Consider the following 27321-nt stretch of genomic DNA (forward strand, 5'->3'; position numbering starts at 1 on the left):
TTTATTCTCCCTAAAATATAATACTCTCTCACCCCAACTCTCATTTGCCCTCTTTTTTACCTCTTGCACCTTTCTCGACCTCCTACCTCATTATTTCTTGTCTTAAGGAACAATAGGTAATAGCTTAGGTATAATTTACAATTCTGAAATTGGATTACTTACTTGCAATAACTTATTTCAATAATAGGACAAAAAAAAAATGACCAGGCATTAAAAAGAAATTTATTATTAGACAAGTTGACAATGATCCTACAATTAAATCATACAAAACCCTTTAATTAAAGTAATGGTAAATTGTTTTTTATAATGGCAACAGCTGATGCAACAAAAGATTTTGAGCAGTTTCAATTACAAAAAGTAATTTGAGCCAATGTTGGCAATGCCTATGAATATGGTTCCGTTATATATAAAGCTTATCATACTTAATGAAAGTCGGAAGTAGCAGACTGATGTTTTCACATGTATAATGACATAACATACAAATGGAAGAGCTTCATGTAATACTAAACTTGCCTCGGCCAACACGTGGCAGTGGTTGACACTGGTGTAATGTTCAAAGGGCAGCTCATCAACTGAGGGATCACTGTGGCCCAGCAATCATTTGTTGTCAGAATAACCTTACAGCATGCCCTCAACTGAGCTACTGTACTTGCTATATGCAAACAATACTTACAAACTGCAGACAAAACTTTGATCTTACCATTACCAGACTCAGGATGGCATTAGTGGCTTTTCAGATTCACAAGATGGATATGCCACTGCCTCTTCACATGGGTGAACAGTGTGCGGTTGGTAACAAGCCAGCACTTTAACCAGTGCACAACTGCTGCCACCCACCTACATACCAACCAATTATAATCAAAATAATATAATCACAAGTATAAAACAATAAGTCCCCTGATGCTGCATGGGTAGCATGATCACAGTTGCGGCCCGGGCATGACTAGGGCAGCATTGACCGCAGTGCGGGTGGTGCTGAAGGGCCCCTCACAGTGCAGTGGGGTTGGCCAGAACCAAATCCAGCGTTACACTGGAGTGTTGAGTGACGAACACAGGGCAAGGGCTGCTTTGAGTGAGGGGCCTCCCATAGCAGGCTTAGGAACGGTCTGTAGAGCGGCATTTCTCCAAGACACTCTCATATGATGCTTCAGCCATATCCGTTGCCTGAAAACACAAATTTTGCACATTAAAGTTCTGAGAACAAAAACAATGTGCTCGTCTAATCACTAATACTATGCTTAATTTGTTTCAAGAGGTTCTGAATAAACTGGCTGATTTACCAGTGACTGCTGAAGACAAACCTTCAAAAAAGGCAATTATCAAATTCAAAGGTAGAAACAATTGTAAGCCATAAATCATTAAAGGCTGTACTTCCTAGTGTGCTTTTTTATGTATTTCATAATACATACACCATTACACTGCAGTCAGAGAGATGGCTGTGATAAGCAAATGCTCTCTCCGTTCCCTAGTGTTAAACAACTTAGCAATGAGGGTGCCACACACCAAACAACCACTTTGCCAGTATGTGCTAATAATGACCACAACTTGACATCAGGTATTTCCCCCAAACACAGTAGAGGGCATCATAAAGTGCCTTAAAAGTAAATTCTCAACCACATACATCTACCTTCAACTGAAACTATACATGGAATTCTTCCAAGAATTAGCTATCCTGCTAACTGCCATAATTAATTATTCACTTAAAGTTTAAACATCCCACTGCTTGGAAGACAATTTGTCACTCCACTACCCAAATCGAGAAACCCAGTTACCATCCCTCCAATCCCCAGTCTATTGTGTTAAAGTTTTGTTTGACTGGGTATATGCTGACAGCAGATTCAGTAGACCTTCAGCAGTTTGGAAATAGTCTTCCTCCACCAATCACTGCCCTGAAAGCCTCTTAGACTTCATTTACCACAACCTGGGGAAGCTCGAGACCTCAATGACATTCATCTCCAAAAACTTCACATGGGGTTTAGACTTCATAATCCGTATGATAAAGCCATCAACCTGATACAGGAGTGAATAGTCTCATGGCTGGCAGACTTCCAGACCAGGCAACACAAAGCCATTTGTTTTAAGGAAACCATCTCAATCTTACTACCCCTAAAATGGGGTGTACCATAGATCACCAAGATGGTGCCACTCTTCATCCTTATCAATGATTCCAAGACGGACACAAACCACAGCTGAAAGTATGAAGGCGATTCCATCTTTGGCATTAATATCAACTCCTCTCCCAACTTTAGCGCCCTTCAACACACCAACAACCTTCAGAATTGGACTAAGGCCCACATCATCACTTAATCACACCAAGACTGTTATGATTACTATCAACATAGTCACAGACAACATCCTGTCCTCTGATATCACACTTGAACCAATATCCTCCAGACAATGAGACTTCAAACTTGCTGGAAGTGTCAAGTTATCAAATCATCCTCATACTATACCTTCACTGAGATCACTAGGCATCCATCATTTGAGATCAGAATATCTAACAGGCATCCATCTTTGAGATCAGAATATCTATACCAGGCATCCATCTTTGAGATCAGAATATATATGCCATCTTCATTCACACTCAGTTCACCTATGTCTCCCCAGTCTGGTCCTTCACATTAACAGCCAGAGGGACCAGCTAGGGTAAAAGAGAATCTCGAGCCCTTCTTACATCTTCCAAGAGGCCCTTGTCTTGCTGAAACTGTCCACCTTTCCTGACAAACACACTCAGCTCAAAAGGTAGTTTTGATGTAAACTGCTGACACAACCCTATAACAGACTATATCATTGTAGATCTGCCACCTCAACTATGTACATGCACCTCACATTTGCTTATCAAAAGCAAGGAAGTATCCAACTCATCATGATCTTAAGTTTTTTTTTACAATCTTTTACAATTAGTAAATTAGTTATGACCTCAATTGCATATTTTAGGCTGAAAAGCTGCCTAAATGTATGAAAAACATACTCTTCCAACAAATGGACTCCAATGGTGAAGTGGTTAGCGTTCATGACCCTGACTCATTCTCTGCTTGCCTAGGGTTGAGCACAGAGGCTTTAATCCTGGTTACAGCAGTTGGTCCACAGCCGACCCAGCTGTTCATCCACCCCTAGGGGTTGGTTGATAAAATGGGTATCTGACTCAGGGTAGGATTTATATATATGGCATGAAAATGATGGGAAGTGGGCATATTAGAAAGGGTGGCATGAAGTACAGTTGTTAGTAAAAGAGAAAAAAGAGGCATCTGGATGATACTTGCAAGGAAGGAGTGCAAATGATGGTGATGTTCAAGAGAAAGCAGCAGGTGGTCAAGAGGAAGGTGCAAGAGTTGAAAAAGAGGGCAAAAGAATTGGGGCAAGAGTATCATTCAACTTTAAAAGAGAACAAAAAGAAGTAAATAACATGCAAAAGACAAGAGAACAAGTGGGAACATCAGTGAAGGTGGCAAGGAGGTAAGTGAGGAGATGGAGCGAGTATTTTGAAGGTTTGTCGAATGTACTTGACAGTGGCAGATGTAGGGCATTTAGGTCAGGGTGGTCTGCAAAGTGAGAGAATGGTTAGGTGAAGAGAAGAGGAGGTGAGAGCATTGTGGAAGATGAAATCCAGTAAGACGGCAGGTTTGGACGGTATTGCAGCTGATTGTATTACGAAAGTGTGCGACTGTTGATTGATTGGCTAGTAAGGATATTCAATGTATATATGGATAATGGTGAAAAGCCTGAGGATTGGTGGGATGCATGTATATTGCCTTTGTACAAAGGCAAAGGGGATAAAGGCAAGTGTTCAAACTGATGATGCATAAAATTGTCAAGTATTCCTGGAAAATTGTATGGGAGGATGTTGATCGATTTGAAAGGGTGAAGGCATGTACAGAGCATCAGATCGGAGAGGAGCAGAGTGGTTTCAGAAGTGGTAGAGGATGTGTGTATCAAGTGTTTGCTTTGAAGAATAAAAGAAATACTTAGAATAACAGATGGATTTGTATGTAGCATTTATGGGTCTGGAGGAGGCATATGTTATGGTTGATAGAAATGCTTTGTGTGGGGGCTTCAGAGTATATGGTGTGGGAAGCAAGCTGCTAGAATCAATGAGAAGTTTTCTTCAAGTGTGTAAGGCATGTGTACGAGTAGGAAGTGAGGAGAGTGAACGGTTCCCAGGTAAAGTCAGTCTGTGGCAGGAGTGTGTGATGTCCCCATGGTTATTCAATTTGTTTATGGATGGGGTAGTTAAGGAGGTAAATGCAAGTTTTGGAGAGAAGGCAAGTAAGCAAGAAGGGACTTGGGAAGCAAGTTGGTTGTTAGCCAATTATACAGTACTGGTGGCTGATTCAAGTGATAAAAAGATGAAGTTGGTGACAGTATGGAAATGTGTGTGAAAGGAGAAAGTGGAGAGTGAATGCGAGTGCGGGTAAGAGCAAGGTTATTAGGTTCAGTAGGGTTGAGCGACAAGTTAGATGGGACACGAATTTGAATGGAGAAAAATTGGAGGAAGTGAAGCGTTTTAGATATCTTGGAGTAGACTTGTCAGTGAATGGAACCATGGAAAGGGAAGAGTCACAGGATGGGGGAGGAGGCGAAGGTTCTGGGAGCGATAAAAAATGTGCGGAAAGAGAGAACACTATCACGGAGCAAAAATGGGTATGTCTGAAGGAAAAGAGGTTCTAACAATATTATATGGTTGCAAGGCATGGGTTATAAATAAGGTTGTAAGGATGAGGATGGATGTGTTGGAAATGAAATGTATGAGATTATGTGGTGTGAGGTGGTTTGATCAAGCAAGTAATAAAAGGGTGAGAGAGATGTGTAGTAATAAAAAGTGTGGTCGAGAAAACAGAAGAGGGTGTGTTGAAATGGTATGGGCATACGAGAGAATGAGAAGAAAGGTTGAAAATCAGGAGGTGTGTCAAGAGGTGGAGGGAACAAGAAGCAAGAGACCAAATTGTGGAGGTGAAAAGGAGTGAAAAAAGTTTTATGCAATTGGGGCCTGAACATGCAGGAGGGTGAAAAGCATGCAAGGAATAGAGAGAACTGAAATGATGTGGTATACCAGGGTCGATGTACAGTGAATGTACTGAACCAGGGCATCTGAAACGTGTGGGGCCTGGATATGGAACTGTGACTTCGGTACATTACACTCAACAGCTAGGGACCGAGTGTAAACAAATGTGGCGATCAAGTACGATATATATAGTGTTAATGGGATCGCCTTGATTAGGGCCTTAGCTGCCTGTGCCATCTAAGCTCACACACAGACACAAAGTTATCTATTAATTCATATTCACTTAAGCTGGAACTGTTGGCCAGTTATACGACTGCTTCTCAAAGATCTTCATATTTGTTCATCCTGTTTAAGCAACTATCATTAGCAAGAAGGGCATTCTATTTTCAATGATCCTCCTCGAAGCATGAAATACTTTTTCTCAGTGTCAGTCCAGTGTTTCTGATCACACATCCATGTACTTCAAACAATATATCAATGCTGATGATAAATGCACCAAATTATATCCTATCACCAAAGACCCTTCTGTTCTGTAAAGATAATTTCAATTCCTTTTTTCATTCCTTACAAGCATGTTTCTTCATCTTGTTACTAAATCTATTGCCAGTTTTCTAAACTCTTAAGCCTATCGTGGATCCCCTGATAATTCAAGACCAGAACTGTACCACATAAGAGAGTTTATTATTATATAAAATCCAGTGAAAATTACTTTCAATGAATCCTGACAGAATTTGAAAGCATAACCTTAACTTTCAATACATTTCCAATGAATACATGTAAAAAATATCATGATTAGTCTCCATTGTATCTTTGCATGCACTTTTCCACTTGAATTTTTGTTACTTTTTTTTTCTACTTCGATTCTAATTTCAACTTCAGAATTCATTTTGACACGTAACAAATAAAAATTTCTTTAAACACAGTTATCTAAATTTTAATACCACTAACACAGGAGACAGCGACAAAGTAAAATAAATAAAAATTTCTAACAACTTTCTATGGAACTGAGAAAATTCTATTAGTCTAAACATCAAATTTCTGTATCAAAAATATAATTCACCAAAAATTCTATGCTACTCTATGGTTCTGGAATGTTAATTTCTTCTTAAAAAGGAATTTACATGCTCATCCTAAACATTTCCCATTTTTGTAAGTGTCGAGCATTTGCATTCTCAATGAAAAATATACAATATGCGATGCAAATTTTATTTTCCCAATATTCATTTTTCACTCAAATGACTAATCTCAGCATGGTATCACTTGGAACAAGGGCCTCAGAAACACAACCACCCAACAAAAAAACTCTCCCTCGGATAATAGTGCTGTTAACATTCACTGAAAAAAATCAACTCAAGCTGTATAAAAACTAACCTGGATATATTTGCCAACACCTTCTAAAGCATGTTTGAGGGCATCAAAGCTGGAGGAGTAAAGCATCTTCTTCTTTATCTTGGCAGTGTCTGGGCACCAAGACATCAAAAACAGCTTTTGTTTCTTGGTCTGAAAAAATAAAGTTTTAAATAAACTAAAATTAATTTGACATTTCAATTCAAATTAAAAGTTAATAATTTTCAACCTACTTTTTTATATTAATACAAGTACATAATTGGAGAGTGATTTCTAAATCTAAAATATGAACAACTATACTAGGAGTCCTATTCACTTGAAAAAGTATACAAATTAAAGAAAGTTGGATCAAAAACTTACATCTGAGGTTCCCTGACATGCATGTTCATACTCGAAGTCATAGAGACCATAACGGCACTGCTCTGGTCCAACACTGCTCAGATGTTGTAAGTAGTCGTCGTATGATGCATCTCTTTCACCATACTAAAATAAAACATGTTCACCATACTAAAATAAAACATGTCAGTTCATAGTATAACTTCATGAAAAATAGTATGGACATGGGTAAATACCAGCCCAAGTACCAATCCAACACCAAATCATTTGTAAATCATTGCAGCACCCCTCTACCAATATCCAAACATCCTAATGCACCTCCCCTGCCCATAGGCAAAAACTGGCACTCACATGCCCATGCCCTAATGTGTGGACGTCCCTCTCTCCAAAGCCACATATGATGGCACCACCTAATCCACTCATCCAAACACCCAGGCAACTACCTACTCTATCCGTGTCCAAATATCCAAAGACAACACCTCTGCTCATGTCCAAATATTCTGATACTAATGTATTTAATCTTTGGTATCCCCTCCCTCTACCAACATCCAAATATAAACAGACTCCTCAGTATAAATCCAAACATCCAGGCACTACCATACTACCCACATCAATGTCCAGGCAGCATACTACATCCCCGGGCAGCTAACCACATACAAGTGTCCTGACAACTAGCAATCTGACCACATCCAAATATCCAGACAAGAAACCATAACTGAAATTGCACACACAATAGAATCCCCTTTATCAAACACTAACATGTGCAGTACACATAATACCTTCAAAGAAACATATTAAAAACCATACAAGTAGCAAGGTCTGGATCCTATATGAAAATCCATAAAGACAGATGCAAGAGGACTAAAACACTGCATGGAGGAAGTGGACTATGTAACCAATACTCTCAACTGAATTTCTCTATAGTAAAAGACATGTTATCAATATCGAAATCCAAAACTAGTCATTGTTATTACATGCACACACAAATATATACATTTAGGAATCCATATAACAAAAGACATATCCAAGCATTCAGCCATAAAAGTACAACAGTACTCATTTAATCATGTACATCTATCCAGAAACCCACATCCATAAAGTAAATATTATTGCCACCATCCAACAGAGAACATTCATTCATGTTAACCATCTACCTTGGTAGGTACATGCTAAAAGTATAAATATCCAAGCAACCATCTACATCAGAAAATGTCAAATTCATTCTAATCATAAACCCAAGCATCCTTTTCATGAATCTCGCATGCTAACAGCTGAAAATTTAACATCACTTACCGTTTCAATGCAAATTTCCTTATCATCCTTTATATGGAAAATAATGAACCTGTATTTCTTGCTCTTTTTGATATCTGTATATGCTTTGTGGATTTCGTCCGATACTTTCACTCCAGATGCCTGCAAGGAAGAGATTAAGGTATCAAACTCTGGTAAATATTTTCTTTATGGTAATCACAAAAAATTTCAGGGTAACTGATGGCATTTATAATGCTTTCAGAGTACAACTGATTTTTTGCTTTAAGACTTCATCTGTGTAAAAGCATTTTGAGTAGTCTGAAAAATACAAAAACCAATATTTTCTTATGATCTAATCAACCATTCAATGTTTAGTAGGAACATTTACCTAACTGGACAATCCTACATAAGCAATCAGGTAAGTTAGTACTGGTAAACAATTTGACAAGTACAATGAACTATCAAAATAATTTATGAATTTTGAGGCAAGCATTTTTTTTTTTTTTTTTGGGGGGGTCTTTTTTTTTACCAGACTGGCTAATCTTAAATATGGGCATTGTTGTCACAACAGCTGGTGCAAGGATGGAGTCTCCAAGATAAGGCATGCAACTGTCAATCATGACTATTTTAAAGATACCGAGGCTTCCAAATCTCTGGTGGCACTTTGATCAATGGACCCTAACATACTTGTGAAAACCTTGCAGCAAGAAATCATGTGTACAGACTGACAACAATAACACCAAATAGGTTAATAGAGGGTTGTTTGTTTAAATGTTCTCACTAAGCAGTTAAGATTACATAACTGTATACATTGTATATACTTTTACACCTTTCAAAATGGAAAGCAGCAACTCACAAGGCAAATGCTTATTTAAAACACAACCCATAAAATAGTTCATCAGCTCCTACTGCCATTGATATGGCTCTTTTCCCTCTCTTCCCAACCACCCTCACAGCCTTACCCTAGGATTCCTTTCTATCATTATAAAAGACTGCAGCACTCAGGAAGCTGATAACATCCACTAGTCAAAACCAAAGTTCACAGAGTATCAAAAATGACAATGTTACCCTCAGTTACCATGCACCACCCATAATTGTTGATACAAAGTTGATTACGGATCAACATCAATCATTATAAGCTATCTTTGATATGTTTCTTCTGATATTTCTCATTTCTCCCAGTTTCACACTGAATAGCTTTCCCATCTTGTTTGCCAAAGAAATCTTGCACATATATATATTGTGAACATACTGTCTGGAAATAATTGTAAAAAAAAAAAGGGGGGGGGGGGGGCAGCAAAGGTAAAACTGCCAAGTATCAAAAATGTTTGGGTCGTCTTGGGTTCAAAACATGAAACTCGTATGTGTATGTTGTGGTAAATCGGATTTTTCATATCTTTTCCTACAGAGTTCTAGTCAGAAGGATCTTACTGAATACATAAATAATCATGTATATCCTATAAAAAATTTGTAAGAAAATTAGGTGAAATAAGCGAAGTCTTGTTTCTTTACAATCATTTCAAGTTCAAAATAAAATATAGTAATTTGTATATTCATATATTTTTCTTCACAGTCTTCATAGAATCTACATAAATGTGAACTGATTTCTCTTCATAGAATCTACTGAAATGTGAGCTGAAGATAAACTATAAAGTAGAACCTATCTTTTCTTATGTTTAAAACCAAGGCAGGAAGCTCAGTGGATTAAAATAACTTCCAAATTGCCTTTGTGTTCAAATGAGCAAATGATTGATAAAGAAAAAAAAAGTAATAGAAAAAAACTTACATAGTAGTTTGTCTTAGTCCTCCTAAACACAGATCTAAAAACAAAAAAAAAAAAAAAAAAAAAAAAAAAAAAAAAAAATGGAATAAATAACCATGAAAAGAGAGAAAACTCTTTAATTTAACCAGGAGACAAAATACTTGTGGTGGTGGTGTTATGCTTCATTTTTTTTTCTCCATGGCATACTTGGTAAGCATTCCATGGCATACTTGGTAAGCATTCAACTCGTTTCTTGACCGACTCACTATTCCTGAATGATACCACTTCATTTATGGGAGAAAAAATTTCTCAATTAACTATTTCAGTAATCAAGAGACCTGTGCTTACAACACTTATCTGTTCAATGCATCAGAATGAAATAATGTCTTTTCTTCAATTAGCTACATACTCAAAAAGTGTTCTTTGAGCTCATTTAAACACAAATTAGGCAATTTGGAAGGTATATACTATCATTCTGGTATATTTTGTCTATTTCAGGGGTTCTGTCTTGCTGGCGAGATGGAATCCTTATACAGCCCCCCACCTGTCTCTTTCAACTTGCAATCCATAGAATGTGGTACATTTTTATTTTCACAAGTTCCTTCTCAATTTTCTTTAGTAAGTTTTCTGAAGAGAATTGCATAAGAAATAATCATATTACCATTTTGCAGATCATATGCTAAATGCTCTGAAACTTTCATGGTCACTAATATTCAAAGTTAGGAAGATTTCCACATATTCCACTTAGAAATTTTTCTATGTAAATAATTATTAACTCATGCATTCTTATAAAACATACTGAAGAGAAGTTTAAATATATTAAGAAACGGGGTGACTGTGTTGTCAATTGGTTGGCAAGGATATTCAATATATGTATGGACCATGGTGAAGTGTCTCAGGACTGGCGGAATGCACGCATAGTGCCACTGTACAAAAGCAAAGGAGATAAAGGCAAGTGTTCAATGTACAGAGGCACAAGTCTGTTGAGTATTCCTGGGAAATTATACTGTAGGGTATTGATTGAGAGGGTGAAGGCATGCAGAGATTAAGAGCAGTGTGGTTTCAGAAGTGGTAGAAGGTGTGTGGATCAGGTGTTTGCTTTGAAGAATGTGCGAGAAATATTTAGAAAAGCAGATGGATTTATATGTAGCATTAATGGATCTGGAGAATGCATACAATAAGTGTTGATAGAGGTGCTTTGTGGAAGGTCTTAAAGAGTATATGGTAAGGGAGGTAAGCTGCGAGAAGTAGTGAAAAGTTTTTACCATGGATGTAAGGCATGTGTAAAGTAGAAAGAGAGGAGAATGATTGGTTCCCCATGAAGGTCAGTCTGCAGCAGGGGTGTGTAATGTCCCCATGGTGGTTTAATTTGTTTATGGATGGGGTGGTTAGGGAGGTGAATGCATGAGTTTTGGAGAGGGGCAGGTATGCAGTCTGTTGGGGATGAGAGGGCCTGGGAAGCAACTAAGTAGTTGTTTGCTGATGATACAGTTCTGGTGGCTGATTCGTGTGAGAAACTGCAAAAGTTGGTGACAGTTTGGAAAAGTGTGTGAAAGGAGAAAGTTGAGAGTAAAAGTGAATAAGAGCAAGGTTATTAAGTTCAGTATGGTTGAGGGAGAAGTTGATTGGGATGCAACTCTGAATGGAGAAAAATTGGAGGAAGTGTTTTAGATATCTGGGAGTGGACTTCGCAGCAAATGGAACCATGGAAGCAGAAGAGAGTCACAGGGTGGGGGGAGGGGGTGAAGATTTTGGGAGTGATGAAGAACGTGTGGAAAGAGTGTTATCTCAGAGTAAAAATGGGTATGTTTGAAGGATTAGTACTTCCAACAATATCATATGGTTGCAAGGCATGGGCTATGGATAGGGTTGTACAAAGGAGGGTAGAAGTGTTGGAAATGAAATGTTTGAGGACTATGTGGTGTGATTTGTTTGAGAAATTAATGAAAAGGTAAGAGAGATGTGTGGAAATAAAAAATGTGTGGTTGAAAGAGCAGAAGAGGGTGTGTTGAAATGGTTTGGACATAAGGAGAGAATGAGGGAGGAAAGATTGACAAAGAGGATGCGTGTGTCAGAGGTAGAGGGATCACACAGAAGTGGGAGACCAAATTGGAGGTGGAAAGATGGAGCAAAAAAGACAGCTTATGGAGCCTGAACATACAGGAGGGCGAGAGGCGTGCAAGGAAAGTAGAATGAATTGGAATGCTGTGGTATACAGAGGTGGAGGTACTGTCAATGGACTGAACCAGGGAATGCACAATGTCTAAGGTAAACCATGGAAAGGTCTGTAAGAGCTGGATGTGCATAGGGAGCTGTGGTTTCAGTGCATTACACACGGTAGCTACAGACAGTGTGTGAACAAACGTGGCTGGTTTTGTCCATTTTCCTAGCACTACCTTGCTGAAGCAGGGGGTAGTGACACAGTTTCCTCTGAGAGAGGGTAGTGACAAGAATGGACGAAGGTAAGTATGAATATGTACTTGTGTATGTATGTATAAATCTGTGTATGTGTACATGTTGATACGTATATGTATGGGTGTGTGTGTATATATATATATATATATATATATATATATATATATATATATATATATATATATCTTTCATACTATTCGCCATTTCCCACATTAGCGAGGTAGCGTTAAGAACAGAGGACTGGGCCTTTGAGGGAATATCCTCACCAGGCCCCCTTCTCTGTTCCTTCTTTTGGAAAAATAAAAAAAAAAAGATTGATATTCTTTATAGTATTATTAATCAGGAATTCACCATAAAATTATCTTGTATGCATCTATATAATGCCATGAGGAAATTGTGATAAATTTTTCGTTGGGCAAACTGTTAAGGGTCTTTAGACTTAAGCAACATAAATATAGTATAAGAATGGGTCAAGAATCAAATGCCTTGTTTAATCGCGTTAAAAACTATGATCATTGTATTGACTGGAGTAATGCCATCTCAGTTATTAACTAACTATTATCAAGAAATATCACTGAATCTTCTATTATCAAATACACAAAGAATTATAATCTTAATATTAGTGATGGTCTATACAAATTAGATAACTTTGTTGATAAAATCTGTTAAATGATAAGTTTATGAACGCTCGTATGTCTTGGACAATCGCATGTTTACCAAATGGCGTCCTAGCCTCGTCTCTTCGATGTACTTCAACCGACTTATATTTCTCTCGTGTCTCCCCTGATGATGTGATTATTACACTAAAGTGCACTTGGGAACTTATCATGTTTCATTTTTCCCATGGACTCATAGGAATATCGATCACACGCAAAATTGTGATCCTTTCTAATACATACATACATATATATATATATATATATATATATATATTTTCAAACTATTCGCCATTTCCCGCGTTAGCGAGGTAGCGTTAAGAACAGAGGACTGGGCCTTTTTTGGAATATCCTCACCTGGCCCCCTCTGTTCCTTCTTTTGGAAAATTAAAAATAAAAAGAGAGGGGAGGATTTCCAGCCCCCGCTCCCTCCCCTTTTAGTCGCCTTCTACGACACGCAGGGAATACGTGGGAAGTATTCTTAATCCCCTATCCCCAGGGATAGTATATATATATATATATATATATATATATATATATATATATATATATATTATCCCTGGGGATAGGGGAGAAAGAATACTTCCCACGTATTCCCTGCGTGTCGTAGAAGGCGACTAAAAGGGGAGGGAGCGGGTGGCTGGAAATCCTCCCCTTTCTTGTTTTTTTTAATTTTCCAAAAGAAGGAACAGAGAAGGGGGTCAGGTGAGGATATTCTCTCTAAGGCCCAGTTCTCTGTTCTTAATGCTACCTCGCTAACGCGGGAAATGGCAAATAGTATGAAAAAAAAAATATATATATATATATATATATATATATATATATATATATATATATATAATCCCTGGGGATAGGGGATTAAGAATACTTCCCACGTATTCCCTGCGTGTCGTAGAAGGCGACTAAAAGGGGAGGGAGCGGGGGGCTGGAAATCCTCCCCTCTCGTTTTTTTTTTTGTTTTTTTTTAAATTTTCCAAAAGAAGGAACAGAGGGGGCCAGTTGAGGATATTCCAAAAAAGGCCCAGTCCTCTGTTCTTAGCGATATATATATATATATATATAATATATATATATATGAAAAATAATTTTTACAGTATAATTCACAGACTACAAGTGGAAATGTTCTGACCCCAAGTCAACCCAAGCCATTGTGATATATGGGAATTCTATTTCTACCACAAATTTTTTCAGCTAATTTTCATTATTTCTTTTAAATTATATCCCTCTCCCCCTCCGCATGCACACAAGGTAGCACTAGGAAAAGACAACAAAGGCCACATTCATTCACACTCAGTCTCTAGCAGTCCTTCGTAATGCATCGAAACCACAGCTCCCTTTCCACATCCAGACCCCACAAAACTTTCAATGGTTTACCCCAGATGCTTCACATGAACTGGTTCAATCAATTGACAGCTTGTCCACCCCAGTATACCACATCATTCCAATTCACTCTTTTCCTTGTGCACTTTTCACCCCCTGTATGTTCAAGGCCCTGATCGCTCAAAATCTTTTTCACTATCCTTCCACCTCCAATTTGGTCTCACTTCTTGTTCCCTTCACCTCTGACACATATATCCTCTTTGTCAATCTTTCCTCACTCATTCTCTCCATGTGACCAAACCATTTCAATACACTCTCTTCTGCTCTCTAAACCACATTCTTTTTATAACCACACATATCTCTTACCCTTTCAATACTTAAACCATCTCACACCACATACTGTCCTCAAACACTTCATTTCCAAAACATCCACCTTACTCCTCACAACCCTATATATATATAGCGCACACCTCGCAACCATATAACATTGTCAGAACCACTCACTATTCCTTAAGTAATTGTTAGTCCATCCTTCCTAACAGTATACACTTCAACTTCCCTAAAAGAAAATAAACTCCCATCCTTTGCTATACGCAAAATTGCACATAGCTTCCAATACAAGAAAAACGCAGTGTGCTCCAACTTCATGTCAGCACTGGCAGTTTCTTGTTACCTTCAAGCTTCTGAAGTTGAATATACTTATCTAGCCATCATCTACTTGCTTGAAATGGCTCTCGCTCAGCTACAGTATCTTCTTTACCTAAGATAAAAAATCACAGCTTTAGACCCTAGCCTATGGTTTCCAAGGCTGCCATCTTATGCTCCGAGTACAATGAGAGCATTTCCTCCATAAGTGGATTTCTAACCCTTGTGGTTAACTTGGCAGATAGCACAATGGACCACAGCACTTCAAATTTTCTCTGCATTCTACTTAATGCTGCAGATGGTAGATTTACCAAGGTTGTAAGCATGCCCATGTGCTACATTCCCTAACCAGTATAGTATATCAGCACTTTCTATGAATTCTTGCTTCATTTCTGAGGTCAGAGAGGTTCTCTTCAGGTTAAATGCTGGTTCTGGGATATACATGTTGCTGCACATGCTGGGGGCCAGGTTGCAGGAAAATCACATAAGCAAGTATACCAAAATCATACACACAAGTAACACAGACTTACACACAATGGAAGTAAATGTGAGACTGACCCACAGGGGGAACATGGCATGCTCCACCCAAGACCCAAGCGTACTCCATTTACCTACCCTTGTTAGCTACCATGCTGATATTTATTCACCAGCATCAGCACCTTGCAAGATTTCTAGCTTCGTTTCTATGGTCAGAGAGGTTCTCTTCCATTTAACTGGTGGTTCTGGAGTAGGACAAGATGTTACTGGATGATTGGATGCCATATCAACAAACATAAGCAGAGCAAGTTGCAGGAAAATCACTTTAGTAGGTATACCCAAATCCTACAAGTAGCACAGATCCACACACAATGGCGGCAACTGCAAGACTGACCCGCTGATGGGAACGTAGTACACTCCACCTTCCAACCCTCACATTCTACCACACCAAACCATATACAAAGGGGGACTGGTAGAAGTAGGTTCCTTGCATAATTATATTGCATATAATGATCCTATATAGAGAAAGGACTGAGTGTACAACAAAAAAAGTGTGGAAATGTACTCCCACCACATTCATACTGGTAGGTTACCTTTTCAATGCAGTACACTCCCCGGTCAAGTTTTGAAAAACCCATAATCTTTTTCTTGGCTGTTTTACTATACATTCTCTCACTCATGAGATTTCTTTCATTTCAAATCTCTCCACTATTCCCATACTTATAATCTCTATATTTGTAAGACATCTTGTGAAAGTGCTATAGTGAAATAATTGGGTTTCTCCTTTGACAGGCTACGAATATTTTCTTTAGCAATCGCTGTTCTCCTAGCTCATTTAAAGACAATGAAAGACAAAAAGGCATTTACATGCAGCTCATGGCTAACTGTAGGTACCTTGTTCACCGTAGGGTTACCAACATGTCCTATCCCTTCATGGGCAAAGGCGTAACTAGTAATTAGTTCTCCCTAAGTTGACAACAATCGTTAACTTGTTCCAAAACCCACTCTCCATGTCACAAACCCAATTTAACTGTCATACATTTCATTGCACCTTTCCTCAAATTATTCAAATCCTAGTATTACATTCCTTAGACTTTCATAAAAACTCCTGTACACAGACCAACAAAAATGCACGCTAACAAGACAAATATCACAAACATCTGCTCAATCACCTCCTCATCCAACTTTAATACAATCTCTTGACATCTATGCTTGCCAAAGACACTATTGAGATGAACTTCCACATACTGTTAAACAGCTGATTAGCAAGAAAACCAAAACCTATTCAAAATAAGCAATAATGTGAATGACAAAATTTTACACCACAATTACTAGAGTACTGCCAGAGAACATTCCATGTGCATGAAACTAAAGGGAAAAAAATGGAAACAAGTACATGAAGAAAGAAGACCCAGAACACCACATAAATACTAGCTCAAGTAAACACAAGACGGAACAAACGTTACCAAGCTAGAAAAAAGAAATGGAAGTAATAAGTATACAGTATTCTTAATATACAATAAGCATATAGTGCCAAATCATAAAGAACTGGAGTTGTGATATCAAATTATCACTGCTTATCATAAATACGTACCTCATAATTAATGAAGGAAACCAAGAACACTATTCTTACTGATCTTAAATCATAAAATATGAAAAGTATCAGCAACAAACATATGACAATTTTAGAAAAGTTAGACCTGTATGAGGGAGTATATTCAGCCAACTTAACTATAACACTGGCTAAGCCTCCTCTTTAACCACATGAAGATAATCTTGGGTTGAGGTATTTCTGCAAAATCATTTTAATGCATATCATAAACACGTACAGTAGTACATATAGCGGCTTATACTAACATCAGGCATTATGCTTGCAGATCTATCAAATAACTATCATGCACCTTAGTTGCTTCGGCTTATCTATCAATATCTATAGGATAAACGTCATTTTGTTATAAATCGTAGTTACCGCAAGATTTCGAGAAGGCCAATGAGAACATGCATATACACTCTGCCCCTGGAAATACAAAATACCTTTTGCAAGAGCATCAAATACATGCCAAAGGCAAAACCTAAAGTCTGGCATCCTCCTCCATAGTTTGAAGGTAACAAACAGCCCCTCACTGCAAAAGCAAAAGAAATTCCAAAAAGATACTGACCAATAGCATTGAAACAGCAAATCAGTAAATCTTCATGAGAGTCCTTACAGATAAATGTACAACTTCACGGAACTGAGCAATCTTCTAAACCAGCAAAACGTGGTTTTCGGGGAAGATCTTTCCTCTCTTAGTTGCTCGCGCACTATGACAACTGTTGAAGCCATGGAGAACAAAAAAATTCTAAATCCACAGACTTTGCCACAGCATTTGATAAATGTGACTAAAGTGTCATAGCACATTTAACACAAAAATGGGAATAACTGGAAGATGAACACACCTACTTTTCATGAATGGATTACACCATGTAAAACAGGCAATTTTCAGTGTCCCCACAGTAAAAAGCACAGGCTCCCAAGAAACTGTACTTGCATGCCTCCTGTTCCTCATTCTTGCATCTGACATTAACATAATCCCGTTTCATATACTCCAAAGATAACACAATGAAAATCTGATCTAGAGAAGTCATAAAGAGGTTAACAAAAGAATCTTCCACTAGGCCATCAAGAACCTCGTTTTCACCACAAGTTCTTGCAACTCCATTACAGAGACATGAAGAAATAGAAAAAAAAAAAAACCATATGGACAATTCCAAATTTCAAACAATGGGTAAGACCTCAGGGCAATAATGTCCAATGACTTCACCTTCAGTAAACACCACAAAGCAACAGTTACCTTCTCCAAATGGAGGGTACGATGTATCTTAAGACTTTCAGGACAGAAAAACAAAGGATTACACCCTTCCACAAGCAAATTCTCTCTCGAACAGAGTATTGATCTGTGCTACAGACAACCTACAAGACAGGCAAAACTGCAAAACCATTTAGTGTTCAGGTCTTTCCTAGACCTTACAGACATAATAGAGGCATTTATTGGGGACACTTCAATTCACAAAAACTGAACACATTAAGTGTAGATGGGGGAGACAAACCATCCTGAAATATCCCAGAAAACATGGTCCATTGTCTATACACAAATAACTCCCTACCGGTACAACAGGGATGGAACTGTCGACTACTACCTCCAAAATAGAGGCTTGATAAGAACAAGAGAAAATAACCTTGACATCTTTGGTCAAAGACGAACACTGCCTGAAACTTTCACAAACTATGGGAAGCAGAGTAAGGAAATCTAAAAAATGGCCAGAAGAAATATTTGCAAAGTGTACTAGACTAGCCAGGAAGTGGCAGAAGAGTGCATCTGCAAGATATGGCTTCCATCAGCTTAGTCTATTAACGAGAACTTAGCAGCCTGGACCCATTACATATATAAACGCCCACATACACACATACATATTCATACTTGCTGCCTTCATCCATTCCAGTAGCCACCTCACCACAAATGAAACATCCACCCCTCCTCCTCCAGCAAGGTAGCACCAGAAAGACAAAAAAAAAAAAAAAAAAAAAAAAAAAAGGGGGGCCAAATTTGTTCACATTCAGTCTCTAGCTGTCATGTGTACTGCACCCAAACCACAGCTCCCTTTCCACATCCAGGCCCCACAAACCTTTCCAAGGTTTACCTCAGATGCTTCATGCCCTGGTTCAATCCACTGACAGTACATCAATCCTGGTATACCACATCGTTCCAATTCACTCAATTCCTTGCACGCCTTTCGCCTTCCTGTATATTCAGGCCCCGATCGCTCAAAATCTTTATCACTCTATCCTTCTACCTCCAATTTGGTCACACTTCTTCCCTCCACCTCTGACATATATCCTCTGTCAATCTTAACTCACTCATTCTCTCCATGTGACCAAACCATTTCAACACACCCTCTTCTGCTCTATCAACCACACTTTATTACCACACATCTCTCTTACCCTTTCATTACTTACACACACACATCTAAACACATACATACCCATGTACATATTCATACATGTCTGCTGTCATCCCTTCCTGATGCCATTTCACTCCACAGGAAACAGCAGAAATGCTCTTAAAAAAAAAAAAAAAAAAAAAAAAAAAAAAAAAAAAAAAAAAAACCTCCCCTACACCTGATCACCACCCCATGCATCAGCGAGGTAGCACCAGCCACATCCGCTCACACCAATACACGAGCTCTCGTGTGTGTAATACACAGAAGACCCCAGCTCCCTATCCACACCCAAGCCCTACAGAAATTTCCATGGTTTATCACAAATGCTTCAAATGCCCTGGTTTAGTCCAATGACAGCATGTTGACTGTAATATACCACATCATTCAAGTTCACTCTAATTTGAGCAAGCTCCTGCATGATCTCCCCATTCTTCTTGTTCCCTCCACTTCTGATACATATATCCTCTTTGTCAACATTTCCTCTCATTCTCTCCACATATCAAACCATTTCAACACATCCTTTTCTGTTTTCTCAAACACTTATAACCACGCATCTCTCTTATCCTTTCATTACTTACTCGATCGAACCACCTCACACCTTATATTGTCCACACACACTTCATTTCTAGCACATCCACCCTCCTCTGCACAACCATACCTACAGTCCATGCCTCAACCTTATAATACTGTAGGGCCTACTATTCCTTCAAACACCTATTTTTGCCCTCCCAGATAATGTCCTCCCTTTCCATACATACTTCAGCTCTTAAAGGACCTTTGCTACCTCCCCACCCAATGACTCACTTCAGCTTCCACAATCCATTTGCTGCAATGTCCACATCCAAATTTCTAAAACAATTCATCCAATTTTTCATATTCTAAATAAGTCTATCCTGTGCATGCCTTACACCCTCCATGTCGAGTCCCTGAGTGTTAAAAATCGTATTCACACCATCTTTCCATCTCCAAACTTGTCTGCATGTTCTTGTTCCCTCCACTTCTGACATATATCCTTTTTGTCAACCCTTCCTTACTCATTCTCTCTATGTCCAAACCACTTCAATTTCAGCATACCCTTTCCAGCTCTCAACTACAAATTCATTAAAATTTATATATATATATATATATATATATATATATATATATATATATATATATATATCTTTTTTTATTATACTTGATCACTTTCCCACACCAGGAAACAGATGAAGCCCCATCCAATAATATACATATAAACATACATATACATATATATATATATATATATATATATATATATATCAACATATATAAATACACAACCATATACATAGATCCAGATTACATATACTCGCATCCCTTCATCCATTCCTGGCACCACACCACCACACAAGGAACAGCATCACCACCCCATGTCAGCGAGGAAGTGCCAGGGAAAACAAAGGCCATATTTGTTCACACAGTCTCCAGCTGTAATGCATATATATTACACAACGCATTACACTTGACAGCTAGACATCGTGAGCAAATGTGGCCATTTTTTTTGTCCCATTTTTTTGGCACTACCTCTCATGCAAGGGGTGGCATGTGGTTTCCTGTGGGGCAAGGGGATGCTAGCAATGGATGAAGGCAAGCATGAATATGTACATATGTATATGTATGTACACATGTATGTGCATGCATGTATATATGTGTATAACGAGTGGATGGATATTTCTTTGCCAGTTTCCTGGCGCTACCTTGCCGACGCATGAAATGGCGATCAAGTAAAACTTAAAATGTATAAATACGCAATTTCCAGCAGCAAAACAGTTTAATGCTTACATATTCCTACCATCATATTGGCTACTCTGATGGGGTAAAGATCCTGCTGAATGACTGTTTTCCTAGTTTAACCCATATTTTCAACGATGCATATAACCAACTTTACCTCTTAGTTAATATTCATTAAAATGACTGAACCCGGGTTCAACAACAGCTTTATTCTTTAAACTACATTAATATTTCAGACCACAAAACCACAGAATCCACAGCCACGTGATGTAAAGCTAAAGCATTTATGGTACAAAGCTCCTATTACCTACTTATATGTTAACTAACCCCACATTTAACCAAAGTTTACCCTTTACATAAATGGTCTTTAAGGATAGGTCTTACGGATTTCAATATGAACACGACTGTATGACTCCTCGTCTTAATAGGATTGATAATCACTAATGAGATGCATTCCTTAATTTGGTAGCTGTTCTACAATCACTTTCTCAACAAAACATAAGACGCACCACAAAACCGTAGACTCAAAATTATGTACCTCGTTTTATAAACAATGAGAAATATACAAGGAAAGCTGGGCTGCATCGTTTAGGCATAAAGTTCACTCAATGCTGCATTATTTTGGCAAGGTTTATCACTACAGAAAAAATTATTCTGATATACACTGAAAGGAGGTTCATAATGTTTTACACAGACACTAAGAGATATACTAACCTAAAATTTAGAAATCATTGCCCTTGAGCACCTGTCAAAATACTTCATTGTGTCATACTACCAAATAAAATTGTAAAGACAGTGTTCTGCTAGGTGTACATTTACCCTATCGCCTCTATTTAACAATCAACATGAAAACCCAAATCCCATTCCCTTGCTTATTCTCCAAACAAGACACTACTGTTATAGTTCGATCAATATTCAGAAGCAAGGGTTGCAGAGCTTCCCTAGTGACAATAACAGGTTTTTACCAAAACTCTCAGCTGTCTGAGCAAATTCAGCAAGATTTTCATTGGTGTTTTTACAGGCTTTCACCTTAAGTATTTTTACATTAACCCCATATTTTCCCTAATCTTCATAAATCTTACCATAACCTTACATAATACTGAAGGATAAATTAAGATGCTCCAAATCACGCCCCACCATTCATATTCTATTCTTTATACACTGCAATGTCACCGAATAATTTCCAGAGCTAAGAGCAGAGGAGCTAAATTGGCCTTAACCATGAAAGTTACAGATTCTAAGCTGTAAATCCTCTGTAACTATCTTGATATACTTTACTGCTATTAGCTTTCAAAACAAACTTATTCAAAGCTGGTGCTGTGTTTAGTAAATACAATATGTTACTAGGCACAATTAGATTATAGTTAGACTTTACGTAATGCAATAAGGGCTACCTTTTTACAGTTTTGGGTAAAATATCAGGTTAATGTAATGCAAAAAGCACATATCCTTAAAAATTTTTTTGTATCTACAGAAAGTCTCGACACCAAAATGACTGTAGAAATATATTATTTGTCTATTGCGACTGCTTTCATATTCACCGTTTTAGTATACCAGCAGCACCATACAGGTGGTGCACTTTCATGTGTAATTGGTATTACATCTAAAATGCTAAATATGATAATTCCTGGTTGCTTGGTTGGTTAAGCAAGGTCTTCATTAGTTCTGCTTTTTCTACATCAACACCATCTTTTTTAAAAACATCAACTAACTTCAACTAGGAGAGGTACCAAACATGCACAATGTACTTGAACATTACCCTTCTGATTAGCAATAATTAACCATCCTAAACAGAAAATAGCATTTTGTGGGTGAAAAAAAAAAAAAATGCTAAACACTTTAAATGAAGCCAAGAAAGCAGAGACAAGACAGGGAAAAAAAGACTGCAGTTAGAGGCATTATGAAAGGATAAAAATCCAGGTACCTCTCAATTTTTTTTGGACAGTATACATAATTTCAGTCCAAAAATTATTACAAAATGGAAATGGATATTGAAATCCTATACCAAGTATAAGTACATCAGTCAGGGGTGAACATGTTAGGGAAAGGGAAAATGGCAGGAAATCTTTGAAATGTAATGCAAGAAGATTAGTACCTGAAATATCAGACCATGAATGTTCAGTGAATGAGTGAATTAGATCTATGATATCAAGAGCATGGAATGGAAAATAATACAGAATTCAGTCTGATAGGAAACATGTTCAGGAAGCCCATAGCAAAGACAATTGTAAAAAGCTGGATTACACAGAGATGCCTGAGGAGCACTGAAGAACCACTGACACAATGAAATGATAAGTAAAATTTTGAAGCATTGCCTACCTTATGGGGTGTGTTAACAGTCCCTCAGCAAGCAGGGAATACTAGTATGCACTACATAAGAAAAGACTGAGACCAGTACAGCAAAGTATAACGAGACATGATAGCACAAATGACTAAGGAAAGCTAATTTAACAAATTTCAGACCAAAAAATGTTAATGGCAATAAAACCAAAAATAGATATATTGGACTCGGAATTAAGGTTTGATTTACAAATCTGATATGTCAACACCTCTTGAGCATAAGTAATCATAATGTAGTAGAATCTGAGGGTGAATACTGGTGGATACTTCAGACAAGAGGAATACCATGAACACAAGAATGCAAATCTCAAGGTGAATCAATTCACAGAAACTGTTAGTAAAAATTCCTTACAAAATGTGGATCTTTTAAAAATGAAAAAAAAATAAGTGGCAACATGAGGGAATTAATTCAAATTACACAGAAAAAAATCTAAAATGCTAAGAAGACAAGAGCAAGGCCTTAAGAATGGAAAAAAAAAAATGTAGAGCTGAGGTGGACAGTATGATCTTTACAAGAAGTTGAAATACAGAGGATGTTCCAAAAGATCAGTGTATAGCAAATGTCATGCCAATATCCAAATAAAGCTCCAAGAAACTGATGAACCAAGCAACGAAACAAAGCTAATTGAGATAGTTATTTTGGCTTCTCTTTAGGAAGTATTTGCATTCATGAAGAAGTGACAAATTATGTTAATGAAGGCAAAAGTCTTTCATGATGTTCAACATGTTTGGCTGATAAAGAACACAGAGGTCCACACAGTGGGTCCCACAGTCTCATGCTGGAGAGAGGTATGGCTAACATACAGAAAGCAGAGGGTTATTAAGAGGTATTAAGTGATGCGAGGGTGAAAATGAAAATAGGCATACCACATGGTTCAGTTCTGAGCCCCAAAATATTTACAATATAGGTAAATTATATAAGAATTATGGCAAATATTTCTAAGTTTGTGGATGAAACCAATACATTTATAAAGGCAGGTACATCCAACAATACAAATATTCTCCAGCAGGATTTCAACACCTCATGAATGCTTGCAAGATGGGTTGAAGTCTTTTGTAGCAGAGAAAGTGTCTGCACACTAGGTATACCAACAGAGGACTTGTATGAACCAGTGAATTTTTATGCAAGCCAAAATGGCATGGAGCAATTGAGGTCCTAATCAAGGCCATCTCAATGATATGTAGACAAATATATATACCCTAGCCCGAGCCTGGTACCCATTTAACCACCCCAACCCCAAGGAATGGATGAAAAGCTGGATCAAGTATGGACCAACTAACGCAGACATGCTATGAACCTATGTGCTTGACCTTAGGCGGTCCATGAATGTGTCACGGTCAGGAATGCTAACTGCTACACCACTGAGGTCCATAACTGCCAGAGTTGTCAGCAAAAAATACAACTTATAATCTATAAATAAACATCTGGTCAAGATAATCAAGAAAGCCAAGTAGTACGCAGAATTAGAACTTTTGAAGATACGAGTGGGTCCAATATAGTCCGCTTCCACAAATCCTTAGTACTTCCATACCTGGTATAGTGTTCTAGCCTGGCACCCCTGTAATCAGCAACAAATATTAAAATAAACGATGGAGAATGACAAAATGTTTGGTTTTAAACATACAAAGACAAAGGAATTTAATGACACTGGAGGTGTAGCAAGTTAGAAACAATCTGACTTAGGCCTTCTAAATCATGCATCGACTAAAGACATACACAGTCGACTAGTGGTCATGACCACACAATGTACAATGAAAAATCAGACAATACTACAATCAGAGAATTGTTACATGAAATAAGCTGCTTGCTGAGGCAGTTACAGCAAACACTACAATTGGTTTCAAGCAAGAAATAATCCAATGTTGAGTGGTACCAGATAAGCTAACATAAGCTTTAATGCCTCAGCAGTCCTATACCAACCATCATACTGATGCAGTACTGAGGTGTTCATTATCTTGCAAATATTCCTATACCTACATTCAATTTTAAGCAATAGTTAACCCTGTCCTACCTCCCTAATAATTCATCAAAACACTTTTCTTCTGTATGTAGGTTTTACTAGTAGTAATGCTTCCATACAGGCCTTATCAGATCAAAATATAACAAACGCAAGCTTTTCCCAATTTAGTGCTGCATAAATGAAACTTCGATATAAACTACTAAGAAATATTAATAAAAAGAAAAAGACCATTATGGTTGGACAATCCCTTTCATATCATTAATGCCAATTTTTAAGCTATCTAAAAAATGAATAACTCCCCATATGCAATCAGAAAATTTGGATAACCACATTCACGTTATGCATTTTGTCAATATAAAGCTATTACCATCACACATGGTTTTGCTATGATCTCATGTCCAATTTAGTAATTAAAAGTGAGGGACCACCCCCCCTCCTAGTTAATGAGTAAAATTAACTCCCATGAACCGATGCTGCAGAAGTTAACGTGTACAAGTGTTCTGAGACTGCTTAATAGAAAGGTTTGGGCATCTTCTCTCAGGCATTCCGGTGGCATGCATGGCATGTGTTATATTCCAATACTTTAATATAGTTTCTAATTCCACACATACCTACACCCTACCACAGATAATCAACCTTGGTCCCACGGCCAAGATAAGAAGTCGATTGCAATCTTAGCCAAGCCTTTAGTATTTTGGCTTAAACCTGCACACAATCTCAGAGATATGTCAAAAAAAAAAAAAAAAAGTGGCGGGCATGGACCCCGGCAATGCTACACCATCATACACTATTTTAATTCCCGGGGCGGGGAGACCACATTTTTCCCCGTGGTGTGCGTGGCGGGCAGCCAGGCAGCTGGGAACGCAGGCTGGCTCACATCAGCTTGTGCAGGACAAAAGGAACCCTGTGGGCCTACCTCTCCGACTTTGTGTCCCTTTGGCCCGCACCTTCCTAGTGTGAAATGTCATACATCACCTCAGCTGAACAGTATACTCCATTTTAATTCATTTGAATCACAGGAGCAGCTCTGGCTCTATGGTTCTTAAAGACATCCGGTGGGGCCACCATTAACGTCATACCAAACCCTAACATGCAGTACTTTACCAAAAATACACGATTCTTCTCGGCACACCGGTAGTTCCCAGTGTCACGGCTTTCGCCGGCATCTTGCTCTTCCACAACTATAAAAAGAGGGAATTTAGGGGCCGATCCTGCTACACCTTACTACCAGCCACTGCCCCATCACCTCGGCTTCAGGCCTGCGAACTTAGACAGCAACTCACCATTGTGCTATATGACTACACTCGAATTGACACAGCTCACAGCGGACTATATACTATGAGCACGAAAAGGCTGTTCAACTTGAAGGGGCGTAGTGTGAGCTGTGACGTCATATATCCCTCCGCCTGCCACCGGCATTAAATGTGTCAGACTCGCTGATTGGCTGAACCGCCGCATCCCGCCAGCCCTCGGCCTCATGCCACCACTCACGGAACCCCTTTCACTCGGGCAAATGTCATCATTTGAAGGAATATTTCTAAACTATCGTGGTTCCGGTTAATAGTTCTGGGTATATTATTACTAATGGACTACACCGATATCTTACCAAAGTATCTCGCTGTTTATATTTAAAATTCTAAGTAGATTTGTCGAGGAACTACTTTTCCGGCACTCCCAGGTATATTTTGCGACTCTCACTGGTGAGCCATTGGGAAGGGGGTTCAAAATCTCCTCGGTGTGATGACGCTGTGCCTCATTATCTATCCACACTTTATTTCTTATTCTTACTCAATAGAATATAACGTTCTAAATGTATCTGATGCAGTAACACATTAGCGCGAAATAAAAGCTGCGTCAAAATTAGGCGTTGTGAGAGGAGTACATAGGCCAATCAAGATTTGAAACAGAGGATATTGCCATATAAGGTAAAGTTGGAATTTCGTCTGCACTCTCCTTTACAATAGGCAGAATGATATATCGATTTATTGGCCGCAGTTAAAAACCTGATTATGCATTTTTTTCTGGCAGTCGTAATTTAACTCTGGCACTTAGAGAAAGTGTCATGTGTCGTCCTTGAAG

At 38.2% G+C, this 27321-nt stretch overlaps 1 protein-coding gene across 1 annotated transcript; it reads right to left on the reverse strand.

Moving 5' to 3' along the window:
- Nucleotides 1-208: 208 nt before the first annotated feature.
- tsr (Cofilin/actin-depolymerizing factor homolog tsr) lies at nucleotides 209-26688 on the reverse strand. The gene is made up of 5 exons (XM_071662652.1): nucleotides 26526-26688; nucleotides 7979-8098; nucleotides 6710-6832; nucleotides 6374-6502; nucleotides 209-1164 (listed from the first exon to the last, which is right to left on the reverse strand). Exons 1-5 carry the CDS (start codon nucleotides 26526-26528, stop codon nucleotides 1096-1098), a joined length of 444 nt encoding a protein of 147 aa, XP_071518753.1. The 5' UTR covers nucleotides 26529-26688; the 3' UTR covers nucleotides 209-1095.
- Between the last annotated feature and the right edge of the window lie 633 nt (nucleotides 26689-27321).

The sequence above is a fragment of the Panulirus ornatus genome, chromosome 6, assembly GCF_036320965.1.
Source record: "Panulirus ornatus isolate Po-2019 chromosome 6, ASM3632096v1, whole genome shotgun sequence".
Lineage (NCBI taxonomy): Eukaryota > Metazoa > Arthropoda > Malacostraca > Decapoda > Palinuridae > Panulirus > Panulirus ornatus.

Bases quoted from the DNA above. Each gene is read 5' to 3' on its own strand.
- tsr (XM_071662652.1), bottom strand. The intron at 6,833-7,978 runs GTAAGTGATGTT...GTTTTATTTTAG, and splicing joins AGGAAATTTGCATTGAAACG to TATGGTGAAAGAGATGCATC. The intron at 1,165-6,373 runs GTTAGTTTTTAT...TTGTGTTTTCAG, and splicing joins GTGTTGGCAAATATATCCAG to GCAACGGATATGGCTGAAGC.